This window comes from Moschus berezovskii, chromosome 21 (assembly GCF_049115385.1).
Source record: "Moschus berezovskii isolate FMDL1 chromosome 21, NW_MosBer_1.0, whole genome shotgun sequence".
NCBI classification, from domain to species: Eukaryota; Metazoa; Chordata; class Mammalia; order Artiodactyla; family Moschidae; genus Moschus; species Moschus berezovskii.
In genome coordinates this window covers 1,835,361-1,859,425 of record NC_142480.1, presented here as the reverse complement: position 1 = coordinate 1,859,425, position 24,065 = coordinate 1,835,361, and the positions used below count along the sequence as shown (strand labels likewise).

Sequence of the window (24,065 nt, the reverse complement as noted above, 5' to 3'; positions counted from 1 at the left end):
CTGCCGGGAAGGCGGAAGGAGCGACGGTGTCCTGGGCGGGAGCGCCTAGCTGGCCGCGCCTGCGCACCACAGCGCCCCCAGCGGTTCGACCGAAGGCCGACAGCACGAGCGTTGGGGGAGGGGACATGGCGGGGTTTTGTGTCATAATAAGGTGACCAACCATCCGGATTTGCCAGGGAGTGGGACTTCCTGTGCTGCAATAGGGAAGGTCTTGGAGAAAGAGGCCGAGTTGGTCTACCTGATAACGGGAGTCTCTGCTTGCTGTGTTAATGGCCGAGAAGCCGAGTCTCCCACCTCTGGGTTTCTTGCCATTTCTGTTATCAACGTTCTTGCTCTGCATGTTTTTATGCATCAATTCCGTGCATAGTAATTCTACACAATAGACAATATAAATAAAGACTCCTACAGGGACTCCAGACACTGGACCTAATAAACGTAGGTTTTAAAAAGACCCACGCTTAGTATGCACAAGGAAACACAAGGCTGAAAAATTAAGCAGAAAACTGGAAATTGTGAAACAAACAAACAAAAGAAAGCCACTTAACTGACTTGAAAAAGAGCCAAAAAGAAATTTGATGGATTTATAGCAACAGATTAGACAGTTGAAGAATCACTGAATTGGAGGCTGGGTTAGAAAAAACCATTCAGGAACACAGACAAAAGAGAGGAGCAGCAAGAAAGTACCATAATGTAACTGCCAATCTAGCATTTTCTGCGTGAGGAAATTAACATTCAATAGAGAAAGCGAAAGGACATTTTGGACCCACCAAGACTGAGGGAATCATCAGCAGTAGATCTGCAGACTAAAAAAAATCGGTGTTCATCGTTCAGGCAAAAGGAAAGTGAGCTCAGATGGAAGGGCGGGGAGAGAGACCGCAGTGATCCGGGCCCCGCCTCAGCAGGAAGCAAGTTTAGAATGAAATGAAGCTGTGTATCAAACTCGGAAAGCTTGTCATCTTACAGTTCAGTTCAGTTCAGTCGCTCAGTCGTGTCCGACTCTCCGCGACCTTATGAATCACAGCACGCCAGGCCTCCCTGTCCATCACCAACTCCCGGAGTTCACTCAGACTCATGTCCACAGAGTCGGTGATGCCATCCAGCCATCTCATTCTCGGTCGTCCCCTTCTCCTCCCGCCCCCAACCTTTCCCATCTTACAGTACTGATGCTCAAAATGTGGTCTGGGGTTTTACAAGACTCCTTAGGGGTCAAAACTGTTATTCATAATCATAGTAAGATGTTACTTGTCTTTTTCATTAGAATTCTCTCACAAGTGTATGGTGCAGTTCTCCAGAGGCTGTAGACTTGTGATGTCACAACAGAATTAGAATCCAGCTATGGGCCATTAAGGCAGGCATTAAGAGGTCTGTGAAAATGTAGACATGCCACTCTTCTCAAACACAAAAATTGGGGGGGCAAATATAGTGACTTTTCCTAATTATTTGTTTTAACACAAAATAGTTTTATTAATATTATAAAATTAATTTTAAAAGTAAATAAAACCTTTCTCAGTTGGAACCCCTAAAAAAGTAGATAGAACCCACATAAACAAAAGCTCTCTAGGGTCTTCAACAATTTTTAAGCATGTAAAGGAATCTTGAGACAAGAACAAAGTTTGAAAAACAGTCTTAGAAAAAGCATGTTTTAGACTTATAATGAGTTAGAAAATTGCAGAGAACAAAAAGCACTTAGGAAAAACCTCAAGGAGTTATTTCAAGACAAACCATTTCAACTTAAAACCCCACTTGAGATCAACAGAATTTTAATGTCCTTAGTTGCTAATCCAACATGGCCCGCAAGAAACATGGCCCATGTTCAAAGAAAACAATGTTTAAAGAATGGGCCATCCCACCAGATTTATTCAAAGTACAAAATGCTATATTTTGTGGCTGAGGAGGGTCAGTGAAGATATGAAAGTATTTTGGGCAAAGCTTCTCCTGCTCATGGCATCAACATCATTTGTAATCGTCTTCTGCTGTTTTCCCTTTGGGCCTGCAGCCACACCAGCTCTGGGAATGCAAATATGTGAAATCCACCAAGGCCCACTCTGGGGCCTTCCCATGTGCCCTGACCTAGGTGTCCACGTGCCTACGCAGAACTATCAACGTTGGATGAGCTGGGCCAAATGACTAAAGAGGGCCAAGAACTACTCGTGAAAGGAAGGGGCTCAAAGCAGGCCCTGGGGCAAGCCTGTGGCATCTCCAGACCTGTCATCACTTGTTCTGTCACCCTCAAAGAAGGCTCACCACTGAAGCAGCAGAGCCAATCTATCCAGCAGTCCACTGAAAGGCTCTTAGTCTAAACAGGTGACCTCGGCCACATGCCCTGCTGACTCCTCCCCAGGGGTTATGTATCATATTGTCTGTTAGCGTGCAGTATCTTCAGCCACCTTCTGTTGTTATAAAATACTGTAGTGCTTAATCTGGTTTTTGGACTTCCCTGGTGGCTCAGTGGTAAAGAACCTACCTGCCAATGCAGGAGACACAGTTTTGATTCCTGGGTCGGGAAGATCCCCTGGAGATGGAAATGGCAACATGCTCCAGTTTTCTTGTCTCAGAAATCCCATGGACAGAAAAGCCTGGAGACTTCTGGTCTCCAGTAAATCCTGGAGTTTACTCAAACTCATGTCCATTGAGTCAGTGATGCCATCCAACCATCTCATCCTCTGTCGTCCCCTTCTCGTCTCGCCTTCAATGTTTCCCAGCATCAGGGTCTTTTCAAATGAGTTAGTTCTTCGCATCAGGTGGCCAACATATTGGAGCTTCAGCTTCAACATTAGGCCTTGCAATGAATAGTCAGGGCTTATTTCCTTGAGGATGGACTGGCTGGATCTCCTTGTACTAGTAACGTAGTAATAACGTACTAGGGAACACAAATGGGATCTGCAGTTATTGACGTGGACAACAGAGGATGACATGGTTGGATGGCATCACCTATTCAGTGGACAGGAATTTGAGCAAACTCTGGGAGACAGTGAAGGACAGGGAAGCCTGGTGTGCTGCAGTCCACGGGGTCACACAGAGTTGCACATGACCGAGCAACTGAACAACAGCCTATCTTGCAAAATTCGAACATGTGCTAGCCTTCACCAAACGGATGAAGTTGTAGTGTTTTTCAATCAGTGCTGAATGACGTACAAAGAGTCTCAGTGACTTTATGATCCCATTTTCTTGTCTTTCCCTTGCCCACAAATGTATGTGTGAGGCATACTACTGTGTTTGGATCAGCCAAAAATATAAGGCCCAGATCTCATCATATGTTGGTGATGTGGCCAAGTCAGGACCTGCAACTGCTAGCTCAGTACCATGCGGCGTTCATTTTTTGTAAGAAACCAGTAGTTCAACCCCGTCTAGTCTGACTGTTGCCTGCAGTGCTCTCAGGCTGACCTCTTAACTACCACTCGTTGGGTACTTCCCAGTCCTGAACTGATTGGCTCTCACACTGTTGATCTTCATGCTCTTCAAGCTGCTCACGCACTCTATTTCACACCGCTCCTGGGAGCCCACATGGTGCCTGGCACTGCAGTGGGCACTGATGATATCAAGGTGGGCCGGCAGTAACTTCAATGTCTTTGCTGGATTTGTCCTCTCTGCCTCTTCTTTCAAGCTGTTTCCTAGCTTCTGTCCACCTTCACTCGCTCTGGCCTGGACCTTTTCAGCTGCTCTGAGGGTTTTAACCACCATTCATTTGCTGATAATCTCCAAATGTGAACCTCTTATCACCTGTTTCTGTGCAGCTGTGGGGAGGACACTGCCCCCGAGAAATGGATTTAGGAAGGAAGATGAACTCAAGGAAGACACAACTCAAGCTGCGGCCAGTCAAGTTCTGGCCCCACTAAATTCCGTCCAGATGCTCATCTCAGCTACCAGAGACCCCTGCCTTCATCAGTGGATCACTTCCCCTCCAAGTCCTCCTTCGCCATGCTTGTTCCCGGTTCTCGCGCAGGTGTCCACTTAGGTGTCATTTTCTCCAAGAAGCCTTCCCTAACTTTCTTGCTCCTTTCCCCACATTAGGTGCAAGGTGTCTGAGATTAGAAGGCTCTGGTTTGCCTTTCATCTTCCTCACCCTGAGGTCTGTCACCGCGACCCTGCACTGGGCCTGGCACACAGGAGGTACGCAATAAACGTCTGTTCCTTCTCGGCCCAGATCGCCAGGCCTTACACGGAGTAGCCCCGAGGGGGAGGCTGGAGAAAACACTGGGGGCACTGGTCTTGCACGTCTACGGTCCCCTGACGCTGGGCCCACATGGCCAAGGGACCCTGCATTCCCCAATTTTGGGAATGGACGGCCGAGCCCCGAGTCACCCAGCCTCCGTGTGGGCAGAAGAGCAGCGCTCCCAGCAGCCCTAGCGCAGCATGTTAGCGCACGGGGTCCTTTCGCACCACAAGCTCCCAGCAGCCCCGGCGCGTGGAGGGCTCTGATTGGAGGGCCTGTGGTGGGGCGGGGCCAGTGGCGTGAGGTTGCGGCAATGTGCCTCGTGGAGGGCTCTGATTGGAGGGCTTCTGGTGGGGCGGGGCCGCTGGCTCGCCGTCTCTTCGTCGTGCAGCCAGGTGTTTCCGCCTCGCCTGTTCCTGCTTCCCTGACCGGCGGTTGAGCCGGCGCGGAGGCCCAGCTGCGAACATGCTGCGCAAGCTCACCCTCGACCAAATCAATGATTGGTTTACCATCGGCAAGATGGTGACCAATGTGGAGCTCCTCGGCTCGCCACCTGCCTTTCCTGCCGAGGCTGCCCGGGACGAGGCACAGCGCAGGGATGCGGCCCCCAGCTCTGACCCTGAGGCTGAGGGCCAGGCTGAGGCTCCAGCTGAGGCTCCGGTCCTGGCCCAGGTCCAGGCCCAGGACCAAGACCAGAAGCGGGCTCCTGCCCAGTCCATGCTGGCACTACCCTGGAGGTAGGAGGCTGGGGGGGAGAGAGATGGGTGGGCGCAGTTGTGGGCCTGGGCTCTGAGGACCTGGGCAGCCCGCACCCCATAAGACCGCATCCCTGGCCTTGGCTTCTCTGGTGAGGTAGCTGCGCATCAGACAAGCCCTAGTCTGTGGCCTGGACCAGGTTAAACTTCTCCACCAGGAGTGGAACCTCTCCCGAGTTTGGGTCAGTGTAAAATCTTTTTATTGATAGGCTTTATTATTATTTTTTAGAGCAGTTTAAGTTTACAGAAAAATTGAACAGAAAGTAGAGTCCCAGGTATCTCCTGCTGCCCCAACAGTTTCCCTCATTGTTAGTATCTTGCTTTACTGTGCGTATATTTGTATGTTTGTTACAACTGGAATTTATTTTGGAGCCCAAGAAAATGAAGTCTCACACTGTTTCCCCATTTTCCTCGTCTGTTTGCCGGCAAACCAATAGATACATCATGATTAACTAAATCCGTAGATAAGACAGAGGGTTCATTCTTGGTGCTGTACAGTCTGTGGGTTTGGACAAAGCATGGCAATGTGTATCCACCATTAGTATCAAACAGAGTAGTTCCCCTGCTGACAAAATCCTGAGTTCTGCCTGTTCATCCTTCTTTGCCCCACGCCCCACTCCCCATCCCCAGTGGGTAGGCAGCCACTCATCTTTCAGTTATCTCTAGTTTTGCATTTTTCACAGTGCCTTAGAGTTGCTTCCCTGCAGTGGCTCAGTGGTAAAAAGTCTGCCTGCCAATATAGGAGATGCAGGTTTGATCCCTGGGTGGGGAAGATTCCCCTGGAGAAGGAATTGGCAACCCACTCCAGTATTCTTGCCTGGGAAATCGCATGGACAGAGTCTGGTGGGCTACAGTCCATGGGGTCGCAAGAGAGTCAGATACAACCAAGCAACTAAACGACAATAGTTGTTGTCCTACTGTATGTGACCTATTCAGATTGGCTTCTTTCAGTTAGTATTATGCACTTAAAGTTCCTACATGTCTTTCCAGGGCTTGATTGCTCATTTCTTTTTAAGTGCCGAATAATATTCCATTGTCTGGATGCACCGTGGTCTGTCGGATCACCACTGAACAATATTTTGGTGGATCCCAAGTTTTGGCAGTCATGAATAATGCTGCTGTAAACATTCTTGTGCAGGTTTTGTGGGCTCAGAAGTTTCAGCTCGTCTGGGTAAGTACCCAGGAGCACCGAAGCTGGATCTTTGTGCAGTTTCATTAGTGCTCCTCCCTTACCCTTCCACTGGGGTGCAATGTAATCTGTTCACGTGATCTTGGTGGAAATAAAGCAAGAGGATGCCTGCGTTTTGAGGAGACCTAGATCTGGTCAGTAGAAACACCAGCTTACTCCTTAAAGAAGGTCAGAGTGGAGTTACCTCTTCCCACCTGGGGAATCTGTATCACTGTTTGGCCCCTTCCCCTCAAGTTTAACACTCTTTAGAGCTGAGATGGTGGTTTTGTTTTTAAAGCTTTTTAAAGTTACTCTTTGTCATTACCCCTCACCCCTACCCTTTGATCTAGTGGATGGACTCGAGCCTGAGTCAAGGTCTCATGGGGTGTTTCCAACCTTTGTGGACACACTTCAAGCCTTTGTAAAGCCAAATGGGACTTGGGATCTTTGGTCAGTTTGTTTCTTAGGGACAGGGAGGGGACAAAGAAACTCTGATACAGCTTTCAAGTTGCTGTTTTGTTTCATTTTCATACGTTTTGTTTCGTTTTCACACATTTTGTTTCCTTGAATTGCTTGCTCTGGCAAATGATCCCTTAGCACCTACCCCCGGCCCCGGCCCACCCGCTGCCCCACTCTGCCCTGCGCTCCCTAGACTTAATGGATGGAATGGTATTGCTTTCAAATAACTCATTGTTGGAGTAAATTATTATTGACTTTGTCAGAAATGACAAGAATGGATTTAAATGTCCTTTTAACTGCTAAGGACCAGTTTTAAAAATTTTCAATTCTTCATGGGCTAAGACTGTCGTAAAGTCAATAAAAGTGAATTTTCAGAGTAATAAAATGAAAAAAGATAAAATACAAGCCCCATTTTTAAGATTATTACAACCAGCATGTAAAATTACTTTGTAAATGTAGTAGATGTTTGCCTACCACCAGTGAAAATGCAAAAAATTATGACACGGAAAGATGAACCCCCCTCCGCAGGTCAGTAGGTGTTCAGTCTGCTTAAGAGTGGAGAAGGAGCTCCAGAAGGAATGAAGAGACTGGGCCAAAGTGGAAGCGACGCCCAGCTGTGGCTGTGTCTTGTGGTGAAAGTGAAGTCTGATGCTGTGAAGAACAGTACTGCATAGGAACCTGGAATGCTAGGTCCGTGAATCCAGGTAAATTGGAAGTGGTCAAACAGGAAATGGCAAGAGTGGACATCAACATTTTAGGAATCTGTGAACTAAAATGGACAGGAATGGGTGAATTTAATTCACATGACCATAACATCTACTACGGTGGGCAAGAATCCCTTAGAAGAAATGGAGTAGTCCTCATAGTCAACAAAAGGGTTTGAAATGCAGTACTTGGATGCAATCTCAAAAATGACAGAATGATCTTAGTTCATTTCCAGGCAAACCATAGTACAGTGCAGTTCTCACATCTGTACATGACTACTGGGAAAACCTAGCTTTGACTAAACGGACCTTTGTTGGCAAAGTGCTGTCTCTGCTTTTCAGTGTACTATCTAAGTTTGTCATAGCTGGAGCGCCAGAGACTTGATACTTTTGAATTGTGTTAAAGAACACTGTTGAGAGTCCTTTGAATAGCAAGGAGATCAGACCAGTCAATCTTAAAGGGAATCAACCCTGAATGTTCATTGGAAGGACTGATGCTGAAGCTGAAGCTCCAATACTTTGGCCACCTGATGCGAAGAGCCAACTCATTGGAAAAGACCCTGATGCTGGGAAAGATTGAGGACAGGAGGAGAAGGGGACGACAGAGGATGAGACGGTTGGCTGGCATCACCGACTCAGTGGATATGAGTTTGAGCAAGCTCCAGGAGATGGTGAAGGACAGGGAGTCCTGGTGTGTCAGTCCATGGGGGTCACAGAGAGTCAGACACACTTATTGACTGAACAGCAACAACAAAGCGGAGGACCCAGTTGGGTCCACCTGGACTTGGACTTATGGAAGCTGTGAAATAGTCCGTCTGTGTTGTTCTAAACTGCTGAACTCATGCTGACTTGTGGCAGCGGCAGGAAACTGACAGAGTGGCGGAGCTGGGGTTCAGACACGAGAAGCTGTCACCTGGTACAGTGGCCGCTCAGAGGCTGGCTGGCTGATGTCTTCTCCGTGCAGGAGAGTTTCGATGTTGGGAGAAAACATTTGATGCAGAGGAAGACAGGCTTTATCAGTGTAGGGTATCACACAGTGAAACCGTATTAGACAGGATCAGTCACTCAGGTGGGAAGAGTAGCTTGCATGAGTCATTGGAGTCTAGTCTGTGGGTACTGCTCTTACTGCTGCAAGCGGTAAGCGTCATGCATTTAAAAACAGAGCAACAGAAAATTCCAGTATGGATCACGATAGTTCAGATAAGAGTTGCTCTGTGAGATGGATGCATGTCTGGGTGTGAGTATGATCTCGGTGTGCGTTTCCTTCTGGAAGGAAGCCGTGCCTGAGGCCCTGTGGTGAGTGGTTGGAGGTGGCCATGAGTTGGGAGGGGTGGCAAAGCGGGGTGGGCGGGTGAATGGTTTGTAGATGGTGCGTTCAGTGGTGCGGATTTCCTCCTGTCTTGATTTCCACGTGGTGTTGTGTGTTTGCTCCCTTGTGCTGACTGTGGGATGTGTTTTATTTTTACATTCCCTTTCTTCACCTTGGCATGTGAAAAAGGAAATACCTTGTGACTGTGCTAGGCATTTCCAGCGTTTTCTTCCACGGGTGTCTGCAGGCTTTCCTTTGGAACTCAGGGCCTGGCCCTCAGCTTGCGGCTGGGAGCTGGCCACCCCACCCTGCCCTTTGCCCAGGGCTGGTCTGTGTGTGGACTGGCCTCTGTCGGCAAAGCTCACAGACTCCTGGCTCACGATGGTCTTGCTTAGCTCTCACTTTTATATCTTTTGACTCTCCAGCACCTTAAAGATGTACTTGATCCCAGAGAAACTGCTATGGGAAGCTTTCAAATTGCCGTCATCTGGTGCCTTTATCCAGTTTCCTTTTTTCTTAATTTCCCATTTCCTTCCTGGCATGCTGTTGAGTGCCTGCTGCATTGGGCATTTTGCACGTGACACAGGCCACACAAGCAGTGCGTCCTTCTGACAGATGAGGCTGGTCCTGTCTCCAGCTGCCCCTTGGCTTCCTCCGCTGTGTTGAGAAGCTGCTCCCAGCGCAGGTATCTGATAGGTTGGACAGTGGGTGTGTTTGACTCCACCACATGTGACCTTTTCCTTTTGGCCCTGCCTTTCCATGTCTAGGCCTTGCATAGATGTTAGTGTTTGCTTGTGTTACTGTCCAAGGAGGTCTGTTTTCTATTCACCCACAAAGTCCCTGTTTTTTAGAAACCTTCTATTTAGCGGATGTACGTTATTAGGTAATTTCCCCATTCATTGGGAAGGGACTTGAGTGTGTCTTCCACATGCAGTTGAAGTAGGCCGATGGAAGGAGGGGAGGTCCGGTGGGTGCAGGCTCTGGGTCACGAGTTCTGTCTGCAGTCTCAGTGAGAAGCTGCCCCACCCGAGACATCCGGGGTCACTGGAGGGCGCCTGGAGGCTTTGTGCATGGCTGCCCGGCGTGGTTCCCACTCCAGCAGGATGGCTGCCAGTTGAATGAATTGAATGGGGCCCAGGGCAGAAACAGGGAGGTCAGGTGTCAGCTTTATCAATGAACACCCTGTTGTCTGTCTCTCTGGAGAGTCCTCAGTAACACATCATCCAAGCAGGAGAGAGGACATGGGTACAGACCAGGACAGCGGCCGTGGCGGTGACGAGTGCCGGTGGGATTCAGGACGTGTTACTAAGAGGCAGGAGCTCTGTAGCCGGGTCAGGTACAGAATGGGTGGGGAAGCAGGCATGGGTGACATCGGGTTTCTGGCCAAGCCCTTGGAAGCTGTTGCCATCCGCTGAGGAAGGCCGCAGGAACAACTGGCTTGGAGGGAATACCAGGAGCTTGACCTCGAACTTGCTAACTTTGAAATTCCTATTAGATGACGGTAACAGGTGGTCTGGAGTCAAGAGAAGCCTTGCTGTGGGGCTGGACCAGTGGGAGTTTAAGGCTGTGGGTGATGGAGCCTCAAGCCTGGAGTGTGCGATGATTTAGAGGTTGGTGAGATCAAGTGTGCAAAGGCGGCTGAGAAGGAACAGGAGCAGGGTCCGAGGGAAAGCAAGCGGGAGAGCCTGTTTTACCTCCTGTGTGCTTAGTGTCCTGAGTGTGTATCTCTTAGCACTTTCAAGGAATTATTTTGTGTGTTTGTCCTTGAGGGTGGAGATTTTCAGTGAGTCTCCACCTCAGCATAGTACCTGGCGTGTAGCAGGAACTCAGGTGTCTGAGCGAGTGAACTGCCTTTGTGGGTCCCAGTTATTTTTATTCTAAAAACGATGAGAGTTGCTTCCTCATTTGCTCCTTTCTTGAATAAAGCATGAAATCTATCTTTACTCCTCTGACCAGAGCTGATTTCCCTCGGGTTGGGGCAGGGGGGCGTGTGTGTGTAATACCCTGGCAGCTGTACCATAAAGTATCTCCAGAGTAAGCATGTTTCCCGGTGTAGACTGTCACACGCAGTCTTGTTTGTGATGCGTTTTTGGCTCCTCCACCAAAGCAAGGGGATCAATTGGATGGATGGTAGTAGTGTCCTCTCCTGAGAAGTGACTGGAGAACACTAGGTGAAGTGTTTGCGCTTTTAGTCTGTGTCAAGCGTGCTGTTTTGATTCCTCTGTTCCTTTCCTGCATTTTATTTATCCTGTTAGTAAGTGAACCTCTGTGATTTTGGTTTAGAGCATGTTGATTTTAAGTTGCCCGTGGGCCTCCAAGAGGAGGTGTCAGGTAGGCAACAGGCTGTGTGCATTTGGGGCTGGAGAGGCCTGCCAGGCTGACGTGAATCCCCGCTCTGCCAGTCAGCATCTCTGTGCTGTTGGGGAGCCGTCACACAGGCGTGAGGCCGTCTGCTCATCTGTCCAATGGGAACAGTATCACCTGCTTTCAAGTTCAGGATTGAATGAGATACACATACGGTGCTTAGCACAGTGCCTGCGTGGAGAGGAATGGCTGCCTGTTATTGAGTGGGTCGAGCTGGGGAATAATGCCGCCTGTTGAGAGCTGGCTGTGTGTCAGGTTCCCAGAGTCCCAATAGTGGATTAGTGTGTTTATTCCTTTGTTCCCAGCCCACACTCTTAGCTGCTGTGCCAATACTTCATCTTTGTAAACCATACCTGAAGCTTTCCTCTCCCCTGTTTGTACCCCCCTTGTACTTTTAATCCTCATTCTTTTGCCAATTTAAAGTACTGTAAAAAGCCCAGTGTATAAATGTGTGGATCTAGTAATATTTCAGGAAGTTATCTGTGTTATAATTTCTACTTGATTTGTTAATTTTTAAGAAACAACTCTTGTTTTAAATTACATACACTGATCCTGACACGAGAAACGTGGTTATTAGGTTATTGCCCAAGACGGAAGCAGGAGGTGGAAACGGAGACTGCCGGAGTTGGTGTATTCCCCCGCCTTGACAAGTCTGGGTGCACAGTCGGTCCATGCCTTACAGGGGACTCAGTGGTGTGGGGTTCGTCCTCCTCCTGGGCCCCTGGGATGACCTGCCATCTGCAGCTTCTTCAGTCACTGTAAGCTTTTTGATAGGAAGTATATTTAGCAATTTATTTTCTTCCCTTCTGAACAAAGAGGATTGCCCTTTATTGACAGTGCTGTAGACTTGGTCATTTCTTTTGTTCAGTGGCTGTGTGAGGTGCTTTGTGGGAGGAAAATGTTTTGAGCCTCTTCATGGTGTATGTTTTCTGATACGCGTGGTGAGGCTGCCAGTTCTAGTACTGACTTTCAGAGACAGACTCCAAACTCTGTTTAAGACAAAAATTCTGTGAGGCCCTACTGTATAGCACAGGGAAACCTCAATACTCTGTTGTGGTCTTTATTGGAAATTAATCTAAAAAAGGGTGGATATATGTATATGTGTAGTTGATTTAGGTTGCTGCATAGCAGGAACCCACACAGCATCGTGAATCAACTAGACTCCTGTTTCCATCACTGATGCAGTGTTGACCTCTTGTTTTCTGCCTCCTACATTTGCTGCTCAATGAGCAGCTTGCACTTTGGGGAACGTTTCTCCGTCCCACAAATAGTTCTCAGTCTGTGAGCTCTTACAGTGATGGAAGAAGCCATAGTTATGTTCTGAAAACCAAACAGAAAGGGAACAGGAGTGAAAGGTGTCTTTATTTTAAATCTGCATTTACCTTGTCTTATTAAACCCTGGTCATGTTGACACCAGGATGGCCTGGAGACGGGAATGGCTACCCACTCCAGTATTCTTGCCTGGAGAATTCCATGGACAGAGGAGCCTGGCAGGCTACAGCCCATGGGGTTGCAAAGAGTCGGACATGACTGAGCCGCTAACACAGTATAGGTTTAAAGTATAGATTGTTTTTCTTTGAGAGTAGCAGTTACCAGTGTTGTTAAACCAGTTCATTTCTTTTTACCCATAATATAGATCTGTGTTTTTTATACCTCCCTAATGTTGGTTGAGATTAACGATGAGTGTTGAGATGAAGCACTGAGTTTGCAGACGAAACGTTGTTTTCTCCCTCCCTGCTGCCTTCCCCCACAGAGAATGACTGATTCAGTCTTACACTGTAAAGATAAGATGCACATTAATCATTTATTTTATTCAATACATAATTTCATTTCAGGATAAAAGTCAAAGTTAATGTCAAAGTTAATTTGTCAAATTTTATACTTCTTGCTTTCATATAAATTTCATATTTCAAATTTCAAAATAAAACTTAGGTCCTGTGAGTTGTGTTTGAGGTATAAGAAAATACTTCAAACATTTTTTTCAAAATATTTAGGAAACATTTTAGTTAAAAGCATACTGTTCAGTGAAAACATTGCATTTTAAAAGTGGCTAGAAAAGGAACACTATTTCACATATTGACTACATCACAGAAATTTTAGTTTCTGATCTTGCAACAAAGAGTAACATTAAGTCACATCACTTTCTCTTAATGTTAAAGAGTTCTGATGCTAAGATGGTCACAAAACCTCTTCCCTCTGGTTATAGATAATTTAACTTGATGGGCAGTAGTACGGTGGGCTCCATATTCGATGTGAGGATGTTGGGAGCCTGTTCTTTGTGTTTCTGTCTACGTAACTTGAGATAGTGGGTATTTCATCTTTCTCTGGACCCTCGGAGCCACCCTCTGGGGTCATGGAGCGTGCAGGGCAGGCTGCGCTCGGCGACCCTTCCAGGCCCTCCTGCTGACTGCCCCTGTCAGCGCTGCTCAGAAAGTCTCTCAGAACTTGCTTGAAGATGTAGACGATTTCCCACGGCAGTACATCATTTTCTGCCAGAACTTCTCGAAATCTAGGGGCAAAGCATTTGTGAGTATTCAGTTCAGAAAATCTCTTTTGTCATAACCCTTTATCTTGAAAATTCAGCTTAAATAATGTGCTCCATCTTTAGAGTAAACTGCACATTGCTTTAAAATTATGCTTCTAGTGAAGAAATTTTGAAAGTGACTTTAAAACATTTCCTAGCCAGTGAGATATCAACAGATTTTTTTTTTCTTGTCCAGCCCATTCTTAGGGATTTTGGTTGCTGAGTATTTGATACACACGGTTGAAGAATTTATATATATAAATAACGATTTCCACTCTAAATATCAGAGGAGCTTAAGAGTTGACGGCAGACATCACGAGAAGAGAATATGGTGTTTTACCTGCTGAGAACAGTTCCCGTTTGACAAGGCTGCACCTGTGAGCAGAGAACTTCGAGCTGTCTCTGTTCGGTGGCTGGGATGGCTGCGTGGGGATTCTGGCAGCTTCTCAGCCAGTTGTAATCTACACCTGTTTTTTTCACTTTTTGCTCATTTTCGATCTCTTGTGTCAGTCTCTCCCGTTCCTTCAGATGCCATTTTAATTCCCGAAGCAGAGTCTTTGTCACTACATCTGAGTCAGGGTAGTGTGTGGATTTGTAGGAATCATATTTTGGCCATTTCATCCAGCCAAAAAATGGCATTTTAAGCCTGTGGAAAAGCTCTCACTTGTTTATTTGCATAAAATGTTACGGTTCTGGTCAGCAAATATTTGGTTTTTTACAGTAAATTTGCCAGAAAAGTGCATGAATTTTTCACTGGTTAGATATACAGGTCAGAATAAGATTAGAATGGATTATTTCTAACTAGGTCAGTGCCAAAAACCAGGCTTTCAAAATACTTTTATGTAGCTAAGCAGGAATGAAATACAGTCAGAGATAATCTGCAGACTGAACACTTTCTGAAAATAACACCGACACTTGCTATTAAAAATTCTTAGGAGGCTCTGTAGTCTTAACATATAGGAAACTGCTGTCTGCAAACATACTTCTGACTTAGGTTTTATACAGAAAAGGTTTAAAGGTTACCTCTGAAGTTGCTGGGTCCAACGTGGCCTGTTGCTGAAGAGTTCACTTGAATTGGTGATGGAGCTGTGCTTCACACAGGCACGTCTCCTCCTCCTGGATGGGTCCCCTTTTGAGAGAATGAGTCTCCTCCTTTCCCCACTGAAACCGTCTTTGAAATAAATAACTTTCTATGTTAGGAATGAGGCTGTGATGTCTTCATTTGGAGAGAATGCTCATTAATTCACCTTGTAAGTAAGCTAGAAGAAATGACAAAAATAACTTACTATTTAGTCTTTACAAATTATATAACGCTTTGCCTTTTGAACGTAGCTCAGTCTCTTTGAAAAAGATGCCGGCAGCTATGGATTCTGGTCCTAAATGCATTTAGACGTATCTTTGGTGAGGAGATGAAGAAAGGTTTTCTGAAGCACCACAGATGCGCTCCCAGCTAAAGTGAACTGTCGCATGATGGGATGCTCTGCTGTGCGTAGCTGCAGGTCACAGTTTAGTGCTGCATTTTTATGCCTGTAGAGCTCTAAAAATAACCATGTTGCTTTTATTCCTCAGCTTAACTTTCAGGCCATTTAGAAGCCAGGTCACTGTCCCTGCTAATGAAAGCATGGGAAGGGGCTCGGACTTGACCCTTTGCACAATATACAAATGATATACATTCTGAGAAAACGTGTTCCAACTGTGCAAAATAGGCAAAGAATGCTACATATTAGTCGTGTGAAATATTTAGTAAATGTTACATTCTGTGCACATTTTGATTTTCTTTCTAATAGTATTTAAATGTGTATATTTAAGCAAGTTGCAATGCATTACATGTATTCACTGAAATAGATTAACTTTAAAATACACTTTGTAATCTCTAGAAACATGGTGGTAGGCAATCTATTGGTTAAGGTCAGAAAAACAATAGAGCCATAAGAACATATAAAGTTCAAAACAAAATCTTACAATTCATGATAGAAAATAATTTCTGTGTTTTCTTCTGGAGCTGAAAGTGAAACTTGCACTTACTGTTCGGGTGAGTGCCGGCGTGTAAGGTCCTTGTGAGGATTTTCCGTCTGAGAGCCTGTGTGTCTTTCCCTGGGGTGTGGACAGGTTCTTGGCTCTCCAGGTCTCTGTTGAGTGACCACACAGGCTTCCGTTTTATAATGTTTGTTTCTTGTGTTGCTCTTTCCTCCAACTGAACTGTGACGAGTAGACCTCGTTTGTCCACATCAGACCTGCGTGTCACGCGCGATAAAGAGGGATGCGTGTGGTCACCCTGCAGCTCCTGTTACTCACACGTTAGAAAACCCAGATGTCAGGATTCATTATCTGCAACGAGCAGGTTTTCACATCGCATCGTGTACAGCGCCGTGAGAAGGGCGGGGGGAAAGTTCCTCATGACAGAACTGTCTTCTTGGATTTCCTCCTAACGGTACCGTGAACCATGCGGCTTCTCCTCTGAATAACCTCCTTGTCATTGCTTTGGTTCTTCGCATGTCTGCCTCTGCAGCGTCAGAGCTGTGTTGGATGTGGAAGATGACCCGCGTTTCTGTCCCAGACTGGCTTGCTTGCACTACGGTGTCTGTCCCGCGTGTGCCCGGCTCTGACCCTTCAGCTGTACTCACACTGGCTCTGCCGAGGGGCTTGTCTTTCTTTTCTGTGTGCCTATACTATAACTCTCTTTTTCAGGGCCTGGTTTAAATACCAACTATTTTTTTCTTCGGTCTGAGGGAAAAACATCATTTTCCCCTTGACCCCTGTTTGTTTGAGCGCCGGTTGCATTTCTCTTCACTGCTGTACCACCGTCCTTGAGACCAGGTCTGTTTTGCCCCCACTGCCCCGCTGGGGCCCTCCTTCTCTCAGCAGGCACCCTTGACTGTGCCCGGCTGTGCGAGGCCCGGGTGTGTATCAGGGACTCGGGGGGGCTCGGGCAGCAGTGGACAGACTGACTGTTCCCTGCCCCACGGGCCCCGTGGGGAGACGAACCCGAGTCCCCGAGGGGTCAGTGTGGTGGTCCTGGCACACTCGAGGCCTCCCTGGTTGGCTGCGGGGGTCGGGGAAGGCCTTCCTGGGGATGGGCTGTCCTTGGAGCAGAGACCTAAGGGTCAGTGAGCAAGCCACACAGAGAAGTTCTCGAGGGGCAGTCTCCCGCCTCCCCTTGAGCTGTTAGCAGGCTGTCGAGGCTTGCCCAAGTCTGACCTTCACAGAACGCTTCCTGCCACCCTGACTTACATTCAGTACCTTTTCCTTTGGTCTTCCTCGGATAAGCCGGTTTTTCTAATACTTAGGATGTGCCGCCTGTGGTGGTATAAATTTTGGTTTTTCTGTCCTAGCTTCTGAGGCCGTTAGATTGAATCAGAGCCCAAATGTCAGTCTCTGATTGCAGCAGTTCCCCTACTGTAGCATAGACAGAGGACAGAAGCATTTGTAGATCCAGCTAAGGAAGTACCTTTGTGTTAATCCTGCCTGTTCATCAGAATATAATCAGAATAATGTTGGATTTTATTCATCAAACATTTTAGTAAGTTGAATAAGTGAATTCTTTCTAATTAAGTGTGACCTCGTGAGACTGTTTTGTGTGGGAGACAGAAAACTTGAACTATGAAGCAGTTAGGTTGATTCCTTTCTGCTCACTGTCATGGTTTTCTAGGCTACATCTTGGCTGAACTGTAGAAAATTTTAGAAGACAAAGTGAGATGGGAACATATCATCCCTCGTGTGCATGTGTAAGAGTGTAGGATGTATAAGGAAGTATAAAATTTAAGTCTAAAGAGGACAGAGAAAATCAGGCTGAGGAGCCAGATTGTATATATGCAGCTTTCGTATATTTACGACCAGGGCCTTCTTATACAGTTCTCAGCAGCTTTCTGTTGCAATTCAAGGAAGATTTTTCATTGTAAGGAGACTACTGTCTTTCTGTTTTTAATTCCTTTGCTGCTGACCTCACAGTTGTAGACTATTAGTTCTTTTTGTGTCTATTAAAGATGCAGTCAGCATTTGAGAAACTGATGTTGGATTTCTCTCCCCGTGTTATTCCCTCCGTAAGGCGTTTCACATTCAGAGCCGTGTTTTTGCTGGGCTGTGTTTGTGTCTTCCTGGTGCGAGGGGACTCTCGGCATGTGCCTGGGTCACGTGCTGCTCGCAGGTGACCTCTTTCTTGCCCTTTACCTTTGTAGACATGTTCACAGGTTTTATAACTTGTTCATTAATACTTTCCTTTTTTGTGTTCTTGTTTAAAACCTTCTTTACTCCAAAGTTATGACATAGAGGAAGATCAGTGTTTTAGGCTTAAAAAAATAAGTACTCCCTGGGTGTAGAGTGGTTTCAAGTTGATTTGCGGTTGGTGTGGGGTGGGGGGTCCCCAGGTTGGATAGCCATTATCCAAAGTCAGTGGTTGTCGCTTCACCCAGGAGCGCTCTGACGGCTCCTAGTGCAGTCCCCGTGGGCGTGCCCTGGGCGCTTGGAGTATCATCATATCGTCATATCGTGGGCTTGGGTCTTGTCGCACCCTGTGGGGCTGCAGGTTCCACCCGGCCTCCTGGAGGCAGCGATCCGAGCCTCGGCGGGGCGTCCGGATCTGTCCTCAGTTCTCCAAGTCCGTGCCTGGGCGCTTGGCGTATCATCATATCGTCATATCGTGGGCTTGGGTCTTGTCGCACCCTGTGGGGCTGCAGGTTCCACCTGGCCTCCTGGAGGCAGCGAGCTGAGGCCCGGCGGGGCGTCCGGATCTGTCCTCAGTTCTCCAAGTCCGTGCTGGGCTGTCTGGGCTCGGTGCCGTGCACCCAGCCCAGGTGAGCACGGTGGATCCTAGAGGTTCCCGGGGGTCTGCGGCGTCCCAGGTGCTGTCCCGCCCAGGGACTCCCTCTCTCGCTCCTCTGGCTGGAAGCAGGGGCTTTCTTGTCCTGTTCTGCCAAGCACTTTCTGCAGCAGCCTCTGCCCTCTAGGCGGAGCAGTGGATAGACCAAGAAAAAGGGCCATGAGGGTTTGCGGTGCCGACAAGGGTCCATGTAGTCAAAGTGGTGGTTTTTCCTGTAGTCATGTGTGGATGTGAGAGCTGGACCATAAAGAAAGCTGAGCACCAAAGAACTGATGGTTTCGAATTATCCTGGAGAAGACCTGAGAGGCCCTTCGACTGCAAACCAGTCCATCCTAAAGGAAATCAGTCCCCCCACGCCTCTGCCTGTGCCAGGGCCCACGTGCGTTTTGTAGTGTGGGGAGTTCAGGCCAGGGGCAGCCAGAGGTACACACGATGCGCTGTGCCCAGTGTGTGCTCTGATTCTCGTCTCTCCCCGGTCTGCCCGGTGCCGTGCACTGGTCAGCGTCCCCCCGCAGCTGCTGAGGCATCCTGCCAGGAGTCACAGCTCCCCTCTGCGCGGGGTGCAGTGTGCTTACCCGTCTGCCTGGAAACTGGAACCTGACCACATTCTCGACTCCTCTGTTTGTGCTTTTACATGTGCTGTGCGTGTGCTTCGTCGCTCAGTCCTGTCTGACTCTGTGACCCCATGGGCTGTAGCCTGTCATGCTCCTCTGTCCATGGAATTCTCCAGGCAAGAATACTGGAGAGGCTTGCCCTGCCTTCCTCCAGGGGATCTTCCCAACCCAGGTCTCCTGCATTGCAGGTGGATTCTTTACCATCTGAGCCTCCAGGGAAGCCGGTTATTTTATATCTGCCGGGTCTAATGATGACAGCGTATTCTATGGGCTCCACTTTTACCGCTGCCCCTCTAGTCTGAGCGACGTCATCCCTGGCCTTGGTTATGTGGTGTTCTGTTAGGTGGTCTCCCTGCTTTTCTGCTGTGTCTGAGCCCCCATCATTCCACCCCACTTATCCCGGTCAGAGCCATCCTGTTAAAATGGGAGTCAGGTATTGTTATTTCTCGGTCTATGCGCCAAACTCACCTCACTCAGAGCAAAGACCAAAATCTTTAGGATTAGCCCCTGCCAGTCCACTGGTTCCCCTCTGCCCAAATCCATGGCTCTTCTGTACCTCTATCCCCCCCGGCCCCCACTGGGATTTCTCTGCTGGAGCTACATGGGCCTCCTGCCCACCTTCCTGGCACTTTGGCCTCAGGGCTCCTGCTTTCCTGATTGCCTCCCTCAGAGAGCTGCCCAGCCTTCATTTCTGTCTGGTCTTTGCCTGAGTGTTCCCCTATATATTTTATACACACACACACACCACATTTTCTTTATCCATTCCTCTGTTGACGATCATTTGGGTTGCTTCCATGTCTTCAGTTCAGTTCAGTCACTCAGTCATGTCCGACTCTTTGCGACCCCATGGACTGCAGCACTCCAGGCTTCCCTGTCCGTCACCAACTTGTGGAGCTTGCTCACACTCGTGTCTGTTGAGTTGGTGATGCCAGCCAACCTTCTCTTCCTCTGTCATCCCTGTATCCTTTGCCTTTAATATTTCCCAGCATCAGGGTCTTCTCCAGTGAGTTGGCTCTTCGCATCAGATGGCAAAAGTATTGGACCTTCAGCATCAGTCCTTCCAATGAATATTCAGGACTGATCTCCTTTAGGATTGACTGGTTTGACCTCCTTGCAGTCCAAGGGACTCTCAAGAGTCTTCTTCAACACCAGAGTTCAAAAGCATCAATACTTTGACGCTCAGCCTTCTTTATGGTCCACCTCTCACATCCATATGTGACTACTGGAAAAACCATAGCTCTGACTAGACGGACTTTTGTCAGCAAAGTAGTGTCTTGGTTATTGTAAATTCTGCTCCTTTGAATGCTGGGGTGCATGTATTTTTTCAAATTAGAGTTCTTTTCTGGGTGTGTGCCCAGGAGTGGGATTGCAGGATCATACAGTAACTCCTGCTTTTAAAGAAGCCTCCGACTGCTGTCCACAGTGGCTGCACCGTCTCCGCTCCCACCGACAGGGTGGGAGGTCCCCTTTTCCACGCCCTCTCCAGCACTTATTATATGCAGACTTTAGAAGAAAATGATTTGGCTGTGTCAGGTCTTAGTTGCGGCACGCAGGCGCAGTAGTAGTGGCATCGAGCCCGCGCCTCCCGCCTTGGCAGGCGGATTCTTCACCACTGGACTGCCAGAGCTGTCCCTATTACTTGTAGACTTTCTGATGATGGCTGTTCTGACTGGTGTGAGGTGGCACTCACTGTTGTTCTGATTTGCATTTCTCTTATAATTATCAGGTTGAGGATCTTTTCATGTGCCTGTTGACCATCTGGATGTTGTCTTTGGAGAAATGTTTATTCAGGTCTTTTTCCCTTTTTTTTTTTTTCATTGAGCTGTTTGTATAGGGCTATTAAGCCCTTGTTGGTTGAATTATTTGCAAATATTTTCTCCCATTCTGTAAATTGTCTTTTCTTTGTTTCATCTCCTTTGCAAAAGCTTGTAAGTTTGATTAGGTCCCATTTGTTTATTTTTGGTTTTATTTCTGTTGCCTTTGGAGACTGACCTAAGAAAATATTGCTGTAATTTGTGTCAGAGAATGTTTTGCCTTTGTTCTCTCTGAACCTGTAGCGTCTTGACTGCCTTTAGTTCGAAATAATCCTCATGCAAAAGTGACCCGTGTTGCGGAGGCTCATTCTGAAACCCTGCGGCCTCCGTGCGTGTCTTTGCACACGCTCCCGTGTCTGCAGCACAGTCCTGCTCTCAGGGAAGACACTGGGGGGCTGTGGCGGGCACTGGTAGACTGCCTTGCAGAGGGAGTGGCTGCGTCCGTTTGCCACCCTCTCCTCAGTCTGAGGCCCTTTGTTCTTTTGGCCAATTTGAAGGATGAAAAGACTTTCTCATTGCTTTAATTTGCATCTCTTTGGTGACTGTGAATTTGATTGTATTTTCATTTGTTTATTGATGATTTGCAATTTTTCATGTAGGTCTTAATGTAAAAGTTAACTATTCAAGAATTCTCTTAGCACATGGAAATTTCTTGGCTTTTTATAAACAGTATACTTTTTATAGGCCTTTTGTAAACAGTGTAGTAACTTTTAATATTCTTTGCAGGCTCCTGGGTGAAAAGAGCACAGAAACGGAGTATATTGACAAATACAGACAACTTGAAGCACAAGAATTTTATCTGTATTTCCTTGATCACCTAATCAGTGGGTCAGGTAAAGAGGTACCTTTAAATATCATAAAATATATGTGAGTTGCTCACAACATTAAGTTCTTAAAAGTCTTTAAAAATGTGGTAATATTTTGATCAATGAAGATCATGTTGCTTGTTAATTCAGGATTTTTAGGGGAGTGAGTGTATGATAGATTATAAATTGTGAGTGTGTGATAGGTTGTAAGTTGCTTATTTTTTCTCTTTTAAGTATAGTGTCTATAAATAGTCTGCCTTTTGGAAGACTGCTGATGGCCCCTTACCTTACTGTTGATTGGAAATACTTAAAATTGTTATTAAAGTTATTATATGGAGAAGGAAATGGCAACCCACTTCAGTCTTCTTGCTGGGAAATCCCATGGACAGGAGCCAGGCTGTCCATGTGACCTCTGTCCATGAGGTCACAAAAGAGTTAGACACAACCGAGTGACTGAACGGCAATAACACAGTAACTGTAACTTTGAGACTACACTGTAACCAGTTATTTACTTGAAAAAGCTGGTCTTATGGTATATAAAACATATCTTGATGAAAATTCAATTGGAAACAACAGGTATGCAAAGAAGCAGGAACTTATATCCTTGGTTAAGAGAAGAATCAGTCAATCAAAATTCACCCAGAACTGGCACAGGTGTTGGGATTAGCAGATAAAAACATATATTGATAGGTAGTTTTTATAACTGCTTTTCATAAGTTAAAAAAGTTAAATAGACCTGAAAGATTTTTTTAAAGACCCAAATTAAACTTCTGGAGATGGAAGCTATTCTTATGAGATAAAAAGAACTCTGGAGATATCTCTGTTAGTCCAGTGGTTAAGACTCCTTGCTTCCACTGCAGGGGGCACGGGTTTGATCTCTCGTTTGGGAACTAAGATCCCTATGTCCTGCAGCAAAAAAAAAAGTGATTTTGCAAAAGAAACAATTAGTGAACTAGAAGGCATAGCAGTAGAAGCTGTGTACAGTGAAATGCAGAGAGAAAACAGTAAAAGAGGAAAGTGAACAGTTAGGGTACCAGTGAGCTGTGGAAAAGCGTTAAGTCTCAGGTGTATGTGTGCTTGCTGTCCCAAAAGGGGAGGCAAAATTGGAAGAAGGGACACAAAAGACTATTCGAAGAAACAGTGGGTGAATTTTTTTCGAATTTGGTGAAAACTACAAACACACTAATCAGTGAATCTCAATGAGCCATAAGCACAAGACACAGGAACAAAACTGAACCAACACATAACATAACCAGGTTACTCAAAAGCGAAGACAGAGAGAGCACTCTTAGAAGCAGCCAAGAGCAAGAGTCACGTGGTGCACAGAGGGGTGAACGTGCGCACGGATCGCGCGTTGGAAACGATGCGAGCAGGAGCGCGGCAGAGGGAACGCTGTAGCCTAACAGAGACCGTGCATCCTGCGCCCGGCAGAGACAGTTTCCAGTCGCGAAGGTGAGAGTATCTCAGGCGCAGCAAAGATACACGAGTTCATCTGCTCACGTGTGGAATTTAACGAGGTTCAGTAGCCTATGAATGTGAGTTTTCTGTTTTATTTTTAAAAATCTTTGGTACATATACACAATGGAGTATTATTTAGCCATTAAAAAGAATGCATTTGAATCAGTTCTAATGAGGTGGATGAAACCGGAGCCTATTATACAGAGTGAAGTAAGCCAGAAAGAAAAACACCAATACAGTATACTAACGCATGTATATGGAATTTAGAAAGATGCAAATGATAACCCTGTATACGAGACAGCAAAAGAGACACAGATGTATAGAACAGTCTTTGGGACTCTGTGGGAGAGGGTGAGGGTGGGATGATTTGGGAGAATGGCATTGAAACATGTATGTTGTCATATGTGAAACGAATCACCAGTTCAGGGTTGATGCATGTTATAGGATGCTCGGAGCTGGCGTGCAGGGATGACCCAGAGGGAGGATAAAGGGAGGAGGGAGGTGGGAGGGGGGTTCAGGAGCGGGGTTCAGGAGGGGGAACTTATGTACACCTGGGGCGAATCCATGTCAATGTATGGCAAAACCAACCAATGTAATATTGTAAAATAATTTGCCTCCAATAAAAAATAAATAAATTTAAAAAAATAAAATAAAAATCATCTGTATCATTAATGAAAAAATTTTTAGCGATTTAAAACTATTAAAACAAAATTTTAAATAATACATAAATGTGTAAAATAAAAGATAAAAGTCCTCTTTAGTCCCTCCTTCTCCCATGGGTGCAGCCGTTCGGAGTTTCTATTAAGCTCGTCACTTCCCGTGAGTGTGCGCTCTTTTTCTGTGTGCTTTTCTTGTTAGCATTAGGCCTGATTCATATGGTGCAAGTAAGTGCTTACTTTTTGCTTTACAGAAGTGTGTCCATCACAGGCTTCCTTCCAGTCAGTCGGGAGTCCTGCCCCTTCCTCCTGCCTGTGTGCTCGCGCTGATGTAGACGCTGCGATTCGGGTCGCACTCCCCTTCTCAGCCTTTCTGAGACTTGCAGCGCAGCCCAGTATGAAAGTGTGTTCGTCCTTTTCATGGTCTTCACTTGGACTCCTCGGCAGTCTAAAACGCTGACATCT

The 24,065-nt window shown here is 46.7% G+C and overlaps 2 protein-coding genes across 2 annotated transcripts in view; one reads left to right on the top strand and one right to left on the bottom strand.

The window, feature by feature from the left end:
• Positions 1–12,994: 12,994 nt before the first annotated feature.
• Positions 12,995–15,639, bottom strand: RD3L (RD3 like). Its single transcript, XM_055418642.2, has 4 exons — positions 15,462–15,639; positions 14,460–14,695; positions 13,777–14,082; positions 12,995–13,421 (listed from the first exon to the last, which is right to left on the bottom strand). Exons 3-4 carry the CDS (start codon positions 14,073–14,075, stop codon positions 13,124–13,126), a joined length of 597 nt encoding a protein of 198 aa, XP_055274617.2. The 5' UTR covers positions 14,076–14,082; positions 14,460–14,695; positions 15,462–15,639; the 3' UTR covers positions 12,995–13,123.
• A 1,913-nt stretch (positions 15,640–17,552) lies between these two features.
• TDRD9 (tudor domain containing 9) overlaps positions 17,553–24,065 on the top strand; it is a 101,197-nt gene continuing 94,684 nt past the window's right edge. Inside the window, exons 1-4 of the mRNA XM_088829868.1 lie at positions 17,553–17,580; positions 17,959–18,064; positions 18,110–18,226; positions 23,930–24,003. Of these exons, the coding sequence (XP_088685994.1) occupies positions 17,553–17,580; positions 17,959–18,064; positions 18,110–18,226; positions 23,930–24,003 (325 nt within the window). The remainder of the gene's footprint in view (positions 17,581–17,958; positions 18,065–18,109; positions 18,227–23,929; positions 24,004–24,065) is intronic.